At 40.8% G+C, this 13,261-nt stretch overlaps 1 protein-coding gene and 1 long non-coding RNA gene across 2 annotated transcripts; one reads left to right on the top strand and one right to left on the bottom strand.

Moving 5' to 3' along the window:
- Positions 1 to 5,971: 5,971 nt before the first annotated feature.
- On the top strand, positions 5,972 to 6,831 carry LOC103863476. The gene is made up of 2 exons (XR_631982.3): positions 5,972 to 6,111; positions 6,411 to 6,831. It is a non-coding gene; the product is annotated as an uncharacterized LOC103863476 (long non-coding RNA).
- A 336-nt stretch (positions 6,832 to 7,167) lies between these two features.
- Positions 7,168 to 8,565, bottom strand: LOC103863532 (the record flags this gene model as incomplete). The annotated part of the gene is made up of 1 exon (XM_033290364.1): positions 7,168 to 8,565. A coding segment is annotated over one exon (1,206 nt), but the record flags the coding sequence as incomplete, so codon positions are not given.
- Positions 8,566 to 13,261: the final 4,696 nt, after the last annotated feature.

Here is a 13,261-nt window from a genome sequence, read left to right as displayed (position 1 = left end):
AATATGCTGCGCTCCCCCACTTGGGTCCAGCATAGCGGTGTCCTACACGGACGTCCATACAATGCCTCGTAAGGAGACATTCCAATACTTGCATGATAGCTGTTGTTGTATGAGAACTCGGCCAGATGCAAGTATTGATCCCATTTGTCTCCCCAATCCAGAACACAAGATCGCAGCAAGTCTTCAAGTGTTCGGATTGTCCTTTCTGATTGTCCATCCGTTTGCGGATGATATGCTGTACTCATATGGACCTTGGTCCCCATCGACTTCTGCATCGCCCTCCAAAAGGCTGAATAAAACTTGGAGTCTCGGTCTGACACTATGCTTACCGGAACTCCATGAAGTCTGACGATCTGTTCCACATATAACTTGGCTAGCACTGCTGCATTGTCTGTCTTGTTGATTGCCAAGAAATGCGAAGATTTGGTCAATCTGTCCACTATCACCCAGATAGCGTCCTTGCCATTTCTCATTGGCAAGCCAGTCACGAAGTCCATCGTGATCATATCCCACTTCCATTCCGGAATGGGTAAACTCTGAAGTAGTCCGCTCGGAACTTGATTTTCTGCCTTAACCATCTGGCAGATTGGGCACCCAGCTACCCATTTTGCAACATCACGCTTCATTCCAACCCAATGATAGTATCTCTTCAAGTCTCGGTACATCTTGTTGGCTCCTGGATGTATCGAAAACTTAGACTGATGTGCTTCTTTTAGGATCTCATCCCGCAATCCTTTGTCATTAGGACACACACCCGGCCATTAACCAAAATCGTCCCATTGTTTGAAGTCTGATACTCTGTCTTCTCATTCTTTGAAGCTTTGATCAATCATCATCCTTTTCCTGAGCAAGGCGAACTCTGGACAACAAGTCAGCCTGATCCGCTGCACCAAGACCCAACGGTTCCACTTCGTCGGTCAAGGCAGCTAATCGTAAGGTTCCCACCATGTGAACCAGTTCCTGCATGTCTTTCTCTGAAGCTGAAGCTACTCTCTTCCTGCTCAAGGCATCCGCGACTAGATTTGCCTTTCCCGGATGGTAGGCAATATCCAAGTCATAATCCGCAACCAGTTCCATCCACCGCCTCTGCCTAAGGTTCAGCTCTGGTTGAGTGAAGATATACTTCAAACTCTTATGATCCGTGAAGACTTGGACCTTGGCACCATAGAGGTAAGATCGCCATATCTTCAACGCAAACACGACAGCAGCCATTTCTAAGTCGTGTGTTGGATAGTTTCCTTCGTGTTTCCTCAGCTGTCTAGACGCATACGCGATCACTTTGCCTTGTTGCATCAGAACACACCCAAGTCCAACTTTGGATGCATCTGTATAGACCACATATGGCTCGTTGTCCATTGGAAGAGCCAATACTGGAGTAGTGGTCAACATCTCCTTGAGTTTGCTGAAACTCACTTCACAGTTTTCTGTCCACACAAACTGAACATCTTTCCCAGTCAACTTTGTCAACGGCTGAGCCATGCTAGCAAATCCCTTAACAAAACGCCGGTAGTATCCAGCCAGTCCGAGAAAACTCCTGATCTCCGTTGGGTTCCTTGGTCTTGGCCAGTCCGCAATGGCTTTGATCTTTTCTGGGTCGACGGACACTCCCTTGTCCGACACCACATGACCCAAGAAACCAATTTCTTTTTGCCAGAAACTGCATTTGCTAAGCTTGGCGTACAGCTTATGTTCCCGCAGTTTATCCAAAACCATTCTCAAGTGTTGCTCGTGATCTTTCTGATTCTTTGAGTAGATCAAGATGTCGTCTATGAAGACAATAACGAATTCATCCAGGTAGTCTCTAAAAACGTTATTCATCATCTTCATAAACGCTGCAGGGGCATTGGTCAGTCCGAAGGGCATGACCACGAACTCGTAGTGGCCATATCTTGATCTGAAAGCTGTCTTACGGATATCCTCTTCAGCAATCGGAATCTGATGGTATCCCGAAGCTAAATCAATCTTTGAGAAACAAGTAGCACCTCGGAGTTGGTCCAATAACTCATCTATCCTTGGGAGAGGGTACTTGTTCTTCACTGTGACTCTGTTAATCCCCCTGTAGTCGATGCATAGTCTGAAGCTACCATCTTTCTTCTTCACGAACAAGACTGGTGCACCCCAAGGCGAGCTGCTTGGTCGCACAAATCCTTTCTCCACCAACTCATCCAACTGTTTCTTCAGTTCCGACATTTCAGCCGGAGCCATCCGATACGGAGCTTTTGAGATTGGTGTTGTACCCGGCTCAAGCTCAATCGTGAAAGGATCAGAACGGTCCGGTGGTAATCCTGTCAAGGATTCGAACACGTCATCATACTCCTTTACAATCGGAATCCCTTCAACTCAGCATCAGGTCCGACTTCCACAGTCGTGATTGAAGCCAGATAGGCCTCACACCCTTTTTCCAGCATTCGTTCTGCTTGAAGTGCTGAAATGATCAGACTCCCATTGGTCGGTCTGACCCCTTGATAGACAAGCTTTCCATTGCCGATTTCAAACTGAACTCGGCCACGATGACAATCAAGATGTGCCTTGTATTTACTCAGCCAATCCATTCCAAGGATCACATCGTATGATTTCACTGGGCAAATGACCAAGTCGGCTGGCATGTTCACTCCCCCGATCATCACAGAGACGTTTCGGATTTTTCCTGAAGTGTACATGATCTGACCACCAGCCGCCCGAACCGGTCTTACTTCTTCTTCTTCTTTCTGAAATTCTCCAATTCCAATCATCTCGGGTTGCACAAAGCAGTGAGATGCACCGGAATCAAACAGAACATGGGCTGCCACTCCACCCATGACTAAGGTCCCTACATATTCACCCGGAACACTATGGACCTACTCTACAGACAAGCAATTTCACACAGAAATTCTTAAGTCAAAGGTGAGAGATAGGATGACTCACCAGTGATCGGACGAGACGTGCTTGGGTCCGACGACTCATCACCAATGGTGTACACCCGCGGCATGATGGCCTGCCTCTTCGCAGCCGGCTCAGGCCCATCACTCAGACGCTTCCCAGCAGATTGTGCGTCCTTTGGACACTGATTCTTGAAGTGCCCAGTTTCCCCGCAGTTGTAGCACACGCGTTCCCCAGTACTCCTGTTCTGGCTCTTCAGCCTTTGATCTTCTTCAGGACAATCCCGCACCTTGTGATCCATACTTCCACAACGGTGACAAGCTCCCGTAGCAGCACGGCACACACCAGAGTGCATCTTCCCACAAGTCGAACACGCACTGCGACTGGTTGCATTCGGCTTGCTGGAAGTGCCAGACTTCACCACCTTTTGATTCTTCCCCGCATGCTTACCAGGATGGACATGCGCCACTGAGCCAAACACTTTGGCTTCCTCACTGATTCCCGCTTCCTGCTCCGCGGCCTTTTCCACCAGTTCGGCCACGGTTTCATAGTTGCGGATCTTACAACGAGTTCGGAGATCAACCCTAAGTCCCCGCATGAATTTACGGACCAAGGATATCTCAGACTCTGCCTCACGCCCAGCATACTTCTTGAGGCTGTTGAACTCTACTTCATATTCCCTTACAGATATAGATCCCTGTTCCAGTCTGAGGAAAGCTCCCTCCAGTTGGTCAAATGCTTCCGGCGGAAAGTACTTCGCACGGAACTCGGCCTTAAAATTGGCCCAGGTACACTGATCCTCACCAATCCGGGCAGCAACACCTCGCCACCAAGTGTGCGCATCACCGTCCAAGTAGTGGACAGCAATGTCCTTCTTGTAAGCAAGAGGACAACGGATCGACTTAAAGTTCCGGCCTATCCTGTCAATCCATTGATCTGCTTCCACTGGTTTGGAACCACCCGAAAAGAACTTGGTTCCCAGTTTCTGCATGTGGTCCATGACCTTGAGATAAGACGGATTCCTAGCAACGTGTGCATCTTCTCCAACTTGCACCACTTGCTCCGCCTCGTCCACAACAGGTGGAACCACTGGAGGTGCCGCCACAGCAGGCAGCCTTGCCAAGACTTGTGCCAACATAGCCAGCACAGCTTCCAATCCAACAGCTTCAGCAGCAGCACCAGCGGCTGCAGCATTGTTCACATTTGCTGCATTCTGAGCAGCATTCCGAGCCTCTTCCGTACCAGCTTCATTCCTGGCCACATTGCTCGCAGACCCCTCACCGGTCTCATTCACAGTCCTTCTTGGGTTACGGTTACTTTTTGCCATCTGCAATCAGATCACAGGCAAGTTAGTCAAAACTAACTTGGGATCAGAACACGGAACACAGAATTTACCACGAGACGTTAGGCTTGGAAGGATGGTTTGCCCCAATAACCCACTATACTTAGATTGTCCTAGAACCGACTCCGCTCTGATACCACTTGAAAGGACCCGACCCATTTTTTCGTACCATCAGTACGAGTCTGGCTCGACTTCCTCGATCAGACTTGGGCCGTTTTCCTAATTTTTTTACTTAGAATTATTTCCGAGTTTTAGTTCGTTTTCAGACAATCAAAAGCAAGCATAATAAGATTTGAATAGATTATTGAGGTTCGAGTTAACAAGTGAGTTTGCTATAAGCTATTACAAGTTAAACTCGTCCTACATCTACCCAAATCCCCCATCCTTCCTTCCTGCCTTAGTCCCGCGATCAAGCTATGTCTTTACCCTTACGGGTCTGGTCCTGATCTGCATCCAAAACAAGGAGGCATAAGCAACAGTTTGCTTAGTGATGCGGTCATCCCGTCTCACTCAGCCATGTAAAGCAATCGAGTCAATCAATCAGTAAACGGACATGCTTATCATCAGTCAGTTACTTAGCCGACCCAATCGTCCCAAGCCAACGCGCCATCAGATACAGACAAGCCCTAGCAGGCCATTCCGGCTCTAGGCGCATGTTCTGATCCAGATGCGTCGATGGAAGGAACCGACTGATCGGACCAAGCCAGAACTTAGCAGATAATTCGAATTAGACAAGCAATCAGTACGTAGAACATTCCTACCATTCAGACTACGATTCAGTACTATAGGCTACGGTCACGCACTCACCTTTGTCTTAGAGTCGGTATGTTCTGTTTGATTCGGTCTCTTCTGACACCTCTTGAGCGGTTTCCGTAGGATCTTTGAACGTTCAGACAGTCGGAATCACCCCACAGACGATCGTTCTTGACTCGGACTTGATCAATCCAGCCAAATATCGAAAGTTCTCTCTTTATCAGACTTTTCTCTCTCTGAGTTCTTCTCTGGTTCTTTCTTTCTGTTTTCCGTACAGAAATGGCGAAATAAGACCAAGGAGACGATTAAAATGGGCAGTTGGGCGGTTTAGGCCCGAGAAACTGCAAAGATAACCGTTCCCGCTTATTTTACACGCGGCTCTTTGTCCATAACCGCCACCCCGCGCTCCAAAGCATGTCAGCGCGAGTTTTTCCCCTTTTCGGACCTTAACTGTTCCCGCCAGTTTTACTTAGACGAAAACTCGAGCTGAAGCTGACTGATGCAGTCGACAACTCTAACCGCCTTGTCCGAATCAGACCCATACTACTGAATCAGCTCATCTCAGCATAGCCGACAGTCTTAACTGCCTTGTCTGATTTCCGACAATCTCTGTCTAGCCGACCAGCTCAACCGTCATGTCCGAATCCGACAACACTTGTCCGGATCCGACCATTGCTGTCCGAAAATACCGCTTTGCCTGGATTTTCATCGAACTGGCCGAACACTACTGAGTTCCGCAAATCGAACGGTCTGGTCCAATAACCCGAGCGTAAGACCGACTGATGGAGCTTTGTTGGCTCAAAAACAGATCAGATCCTAGCTTTATTCGGGTACATGGTTCCGCTCCATTTACTACTAATCAGACTTCCGAACCAAGATCTCCCATCCACCCACGGTAAGTCCTTACAACCTTGGCCAGCTCTTTCTAGCATCATCAAACCCATTCAGTACGTTCCAACAGTCCGGCCAGTCAGTCCTCAGATCATCCTATCATCGATCTTCGGAACACGGTCGCTACAGTAGTCTCCAGCAGCTACAAGGAATCTCATAACTCGAGCGTCTCTTTCCCGTACAATCCGGCCAAGAACATGGAGCCACTCAAGTTTGAAGCCGAGGGAAGCTCCGGGAGGACTTCCAACTCTTTCGTTCTTTGGCAGGTATTTGATTATATGAGAGTCATGGCATTGTAAATTTATTGTTGGTGCTACATTGAATGTTGAGATGATTGCAGTTTTTTGTTTTGCTTCTGCAACTATAGTAGAGGACCTTATTTGCATATACTAATTATGCTCACTTGTGTTGCTCGCTTTTTTTGTTCTTGTTTTGTACGTTGTTCTGTCCTCACTGTTCAGTAGTGTTAACCGCTTGATGATTAAGTAGCATTTTTGTTCTCATGGTGTTCAAAGCCTCTGCAAAATGTTGAAGTTTTCATGGTTTCAAACACTATTATTGCCAGGTATATGCACTTGGAGGGTTTCTTGTCCTGAAGTGGGCGTGCGCGAGATGGAACGAGAGGAAGGAAACTACTGCAAAAAGAAGACTACGGATGATGATGATCATGATCAAGACTAGTCATATTGCACCCAAGACCGGGCAAATAAATAGAACCCGAAATTCCGAACCCGAAGTAAATACCGATTGAATCTTGTTTTTTGGTATTTTGGGTTATGGGTATTATCCGAACTGAACCGGAACCTAAATGGGTACCCGATAGAACCCGAAAGATTCAAACTTCCCCCTCCCCCAAAATAGCTTGTACCAAGCAAGATCTTAATTCTTAATATGTATCCAAAATACACTAAGAAATTATTGAACATCTTAAAGTAATTATCTATTACATTAAGGTTGATCGTTGAAGTTGGCGGTTAAAGCTTGAAGTTTTCAGAACTTGGTTTTCATTTTATGATTTCTTTTATTTAGTTTTCTTTCTATCAATAACTATGTTTACCTTTCGTTTGATTTTGAATCATCACGTTTGATGTTTCTTTCTTATTTTTGAATCGATTTTACATATGTTTTGGTTACAAAATAGATATAAATTAGATATTTTAAAACCGACACGATTGGACAAAACCAAAACCCGATTAGAACCCAATGCCCATGCCTAGTATCTACTACTCAAGAGTCTTTGAGTTTCATCTAATGACTATTAGTTTTTCAACAAAAGGTTTTCCCTTATTCCCTTGTAAAAAAAAACTCACTAATCAATCAAATGAAGATACAACATAATCAAGAAACCTTGATTTAATACCCCACCGTACTGCTGACCTATAATTACAAAAGCTATGAATCACCACATACATCACTTTTTGCCTCTTCTTTACAGTAGTGTCTGTCCAAATTCATACAAGGCCGGTACATACAGTCTACAAACATGGTACACAACAACACACACTCCAACAGAATCAATCATACTCTCGCCTAAATAAGCCGTCACTTGAACCACCAGTAGGAGGCAGCCCAACCGCACGCGTGTAATAAGGAGTCGAATACATTTCTCTACTACGCAGAACTGGATCAGGATACAAACTTGGACTAGGTGACATTGACAGGGGATTATATGTACTTACCTGTCTATCTAAGCTGAAGCTAGTTGAGGATAGTTGTTTACCTTCACAACCAGATGTTCTGACACTCCCTGAGACCCTTGGTGCGCCTTTATAAAGTCTGGCTTCTTGAGTATCCACAACCGGTTCACCATCTTCCCTGAAGCCTGTCCATAGTTTTGGTCCACCAATGTATGGGGTGGTCAAAGGCCGCTCTGTGTCTAGTAAAGTTTTGGTGAAAAGCTGATCTCCAGGTAACAAAGGAAGGTCTCTCTCAGGTATATGGTTAACAAGAGCTTTCTGAGAACTCGAGGCTAAAAAGCTGTTCCTCGTTGACGCATCAGGTGAAAAATCAGTGGGTACTCTGAAAAGTCCAGCACAGCCAACAGGAAACTCTAGCATGGACCCGACGTTGGAAGCAGGGAGAGATGGTCTGGTTTCAAATGCTGGCTCTATAGGTAGTGTGTTCATATATGAACTTGGCGTTGAAGGATAAGAGCTCTCAGAAAGATACTCAGGTTTTCTGATATGTAAGCTATTGACTTTCTCTTGCAGAGACAGCTTAGCTTGCTTTAGCGCAGTGAGCACAGTATCACAGGCATCAGACTTTTCCTTTGCCGCTGGAACTAAGGGATAATCTATCTTCTGGATGGTAGTAGCATTACTACAAAAGGAACCACCTCTAGAGTTTGACCGAATCGTTGATGAAGATTGCTCAGAGATACATTTACAGCTCTGTGGATGCGAAGACTCACTTTTAGGACTCTCAGATATATGTTTTCCTCCGTTGTCTCCAGAAAGAGAAGCACCTAGTTCCACAGGTTTGGAACCGCAACTTTTGCAGCACTTATCAGGTGATGTTACTGAATTATCAAGTGAACCATGTGAAGAAGTTTCAAGGTCAACCTCATTGGCCATAGGCATTGTATCACAGAGTGAGGGTAGGAGTAGTGTGGAACCTTGAGCTTTTTCTCCATTACTTTCATCCGTCACATCTGAATGGCTTCCTACGTCACATACATCCTGCAAGATTGAAGAAATCAAAACATATAGGCTGCAAGATTGAAGAAATCAAAACATATAGGCATCTAAACATACCATCATCACAAATTTAAATCATGTGCCTGAGACATAGGGGGCATACCATGTGCCTGAGACATAGGGGGTCACAGTCGAACCAATCATCACATTTATTTAATGCTTTGCCTTTTTTTGGCATCATTTAATGCTTTGCTTATTTATCTAAAAATAAGAAATATATTCTCATTTGATAAAGAAAAAAAGCTAGTATGCTCATTGTAACGGATACCGCAAAGATAAGTTTTCTTGAAGGAACCAATAAGTTTAAAATGATGCATCATTAAAATCGTATTAGGAAAATCCAGTGAAAAAACTATATTTAAGAAAAAGAGTAGAACATGTTTCACTACTCCCGTTCATAAGAACATCATTCTAAATCTTTTTTTTAGTCGACAAAAAAAAAATTTTTTTATTCGTCAAAATGAGTGTCAAATTGAATATAAGTGAATGAAAAATGTTGAATACCTTCCAATTACAAATATTACTCATGGCTCTAAAAATATCGTAGAAAACTGGCATTCTTCATTGGATAGTACTATACTAAGATTAGTACAAATGAGTCAAATGCATAAGCCAAAAAATTACTGAAAATATCAATATTTGGCATGACCGGGATAACCGGTTCAGTAATGATGCGAAAGATAATCACTAATTATTATGGATATTCATTGAAGAATAAGAAAATCCTTCCTAATAATTTTTCATGTGTTGCTTGTTCGCAAGGAAAAATTAATCATACATCCCTCACCATCAAAGATAAACTATGAAATGAATAACTTACTGGAACAGATCCAATGAGATTTATGTGGACTGATTTACTCACCTTGTAGAACCTTGCGATATTATATGGTTTTAGTTGATGCATCTACTAGATGATCACGTGTATTTTTGTTATCGATCCACAATTTAGCCTCGCGAGGCTGTTTTCTCAACTGATTAAGTTAAGAGCATACTTTCTATATTTTCCTTTGAAAAAAAATCACCTTAATAATACTGGTGAGTTTATGTTCAGAGCTTTTAATGTTCATTCCATGTAAATTGGGATAATGTTGAACATCATGTTGCACATATTTACACACAAAATGGTTTAGCTGAATCATTAATCAAGCATCTCTAGTTGATTGATAGACCAATACTTATAAAATCAAAAATTCCAATCTTTGGATGAGGGCATGCTATCTTACATGCAGCAGCATTAGTTCGCATAAGGCCATCGATTAATCATTAGTTCTCCCCATTACAACTGATTATGGGTGAGGAACCAAATATTTCCCATTTTAAAATATTCATGTGTACTGTATACATCCCAATTGTTCAACCACAACGATCTAAGATAGGGGCATGCTATGTTGGATATTATTCACCATCGATAATTAAATATTTAGAGCTATCCGCGAGAGATTTATTTAAGGCTCGATCTACCGACTGTCATTTTAATGAATATGTCTTTCCAATATTAGGGGGAGACAATAAACATCTAAAGAAAAGGAATGAATTATCATTATCTTATATTGATCTCTCCAGGCTAAAGAATGTGACGTAAAAGCCAAAATATAATTCATTTACAGAGTTTACTAAACCAGTTGCCAGACATATTTACTGACCGAAAAGGAGTGACCAGTTCACATATACCAGCTATAAATTCTTTCGTTAGAATAAATGCCCAAGAAGGAAAAATCAAACTACTAATGAGTCTAGGACACGACTGAAGTGTGGTAGACCTATTGGTTCCAAAAATAAAAATCCTCAAAAAAGAAAATGAACATAAATGAGCAATAGTCAAACCGAGTTAATAATTCAAAGGAAGGATCTCCAGAACAGACCTTGGACATGATATATAAAGAAATTCAGGACTTGAAAAAGAATATATCTCAATTAGTTATATCATGTCTGGAATAAAGTGGAACCGAAAGCAAATCGACGTTGACGATATTATTCATGCAATGTAGCAGTTGATATTATGGATGAGGGTCATGAACCAAAATCTATTGCACAGTGTACACAAAGAATGATTGGCTAAAATGGAATAAAGCAATAGACTTAGAGTTAAAATCTCTTGCAAAAAGTATCTGGACTAGTAGTTCGAATACCTCAAAGTATAAAATCAGTACGTAGGATATATATGGGTTTTTTTGCTAAAGAAGAATGAACATGGTAAAATTGTGGGATATAAATCACTTTTTGGTTGTACAAGGATTTTCACAAATACCTGAAATTGATTATGAAGAGATATAGTTTCATGTAGTGGATGCAACTACTTTCAAGTTCTTTATTTGTTTGGTAATAAAAGTGACTTGATTTAAGATTAATGGATATTTTCACATCATAATTATATGGTCTACAGGATACTGATATTTATATAAAGTCCCAGAAAGGTTTACGTTGCCAAAAGCAGCAAAATCTAGTTCTCGAGAATAACTGCATAAAGTTAAACCAATCTTTATAAGGACTAAACCAATCAGGGCATATGTAGTACAATCGGCTTAGTGAGTACTTATTAAAGGAATGCTATAAAAATGATTCCATCAGTTCATGTGTCTTTATAAAGAGATTTAGCCAAAAAAATAAAATAATTGCAGTGTACATTGATTAATTTGAACATTACTAGAACTTTCGGAGAGATTTCTAATATTTAAAGAAAGAATTTGAGATGAAGAATCTTGGAAAAATAATTTTTTTATTTGGGATTACAAATTGATTACTTGAAGAATGAAATTCTAGTGCTCAAACGACATACACATAGAAGATGCTTAAAATATTTTTATTGGTCAAGCACATTCATTGAATAGTCCAATGGTTGTAAGATTACTTGATGTGAATTAAGATCCCTTCCATCCTCGAGATCAGTTAATTGCTTCTAATAGAAATCCTCCTCAAACCTTTACCTATTGTTGTAACCAATTTCCAATACTGAACCTCCAAAACAGACTGTCTAAGTACATAACAAATACGCTCATCCACTGCAAGAATCACTTTGAAACAAAGATCTTTAGCTACTCTTATTGCAGAGAGCATATCAATATCTCTGGATATCACTAGTATTTTTGTTGGTTCGTGGTGCTTGTCAAGATAATTGTGAGCCCGGTCAACAATGCCCACAATCGCCTTGTCAGCGGTATATGTATTTTTGGTTGATTCTGAAATAAGAATGTATCAAGTCACTGTCTTCAGGTGATTCTAAAATAAGAATGTATCAACTGATGAAATCAAATATAGAAAGAAATCACTTACCTTTAGGAGGATAATTCATTTCAATTCCAAGTTTATTGTATTCAAAAACTTCAACAACTGTCATTTCTACCTCATCATAGGCCATTAGGTCTACACTTGTTTTCTCCTCCAACCGTATGCAGCCATAGGAATTCAGATAATTGACTAGCTTTCCTAGGAGAGACTCGATTTTAAATCCATATGGTAATTCGCAATTAGAGAAATGCCACAAATCACCAATGATTTTTTCTATCAGAATCATTAGTAAGAACTTTTCCTAGATTAGCATAAGCCGATTTCCAAATATTTCTTGTCAAATCTCTAGTCAACCCATATTTTGGGTGTTGCAAAACTCATTTTTTTTTCATTGAAACAACCATTGTAAAAAGCCTTTTTATTAGATATATTTTTCAGCACAACATCTTGACACTTCTCATAATGATGTAATATTTGATCTCTTACTTTCGAGATTTCTTCCAGACTTTCCACTGTTTGAAGGAATCTACTTTATGAATATGGAACATTTCTTTTCTGCAAAACATAAGCTTCCATGGATTCTTTTCTGATTCCAAGTCAGTCAGTGACGCAGTGGCAAACAACTTTGTCAACTCCTCTTCCATGTCTTCAGTTCGCCTGATAGCACAATTATCTTATTCGAAATTCGTCAGTGACACAGTGGCAAACAACTTTGTCAACTCCTCTTCTATGTCTTCAGTTCGCCTGATTGCACAGTTATCGTTCGCCTTAATGTAATAGGCCAAATGTTAACATTTCAAATAATGAGAAGATGTGGAAGTGTAAGAACATAAAAGATATCTATGCCACTGTAAAAAATCATAAGTATTCACTTTTTAAAAGCATCAACAGTGGCATTACAACATGGATCAACAATGTCTTTTACAATCACCATTCAAAAAATTTCGGTTCTTGTTGAATTTATCTCAATTTTTATTTTTCAAGTGACAAGAGAAACAACCGGATTCCTTTTTACAATTCGGTTTAATTTTGGTTACCAATTTCCATCACTAATTTCAATCTAGGGTCCAACTGATTGGTGTTTTGACTTTAGTGGTTATTGGGACTTTAATTTAATCCTAAAGTTTCTAATTTCAATTTATTTCAGTGAAGTTTTAAACTATTTGAAGTTCTAAAAAATTTCATTAAAATTTTCAAAACCAAAATGACTGATTTTATTATTTACCTTATTTGTTTTTTTAAGTCAAAATTTCACGATTTCTAATATTTTTTAAATCATCTCTATTGTTTAAAAGTTTAAAATTTTAACAGTCAAACTAAAATTTTAAATTAATTGTAAAAAAATTAAAGGTTATAAACAATCAGACTTTAGTGTGTTCTTAACGACTGGTTACTGTATAGCTAAACTGTTTCAATCACAAAAATAAGTCTGAAATTTTCAATATTAGAAAATTTTATTATCAAAAAATTTCATAAACTGCTCTAATGTCTGAGT

This window comes from Brassica rapa, chromosome A04 (assembly GCF_000309985.2).
Source record: "Brassica rapa cultivar Chiifu-401-42 chromosome A04, CAAS_Brap_v3.01, whole genome shotgun sequence".
In the NCBI taxonomy this organism is placed as follows: Eukaryota; Viridiplantae; Streptophyta; class Magnoliopsida; order Brassicales; family Brassicaceae; genus Brassica; species Brassica rapa.
The sequence above is the reverse complement of the archived record's forward strand: the minus strand, read 5'-3'. Positions and strand labels throughout refer to the sequence as shown.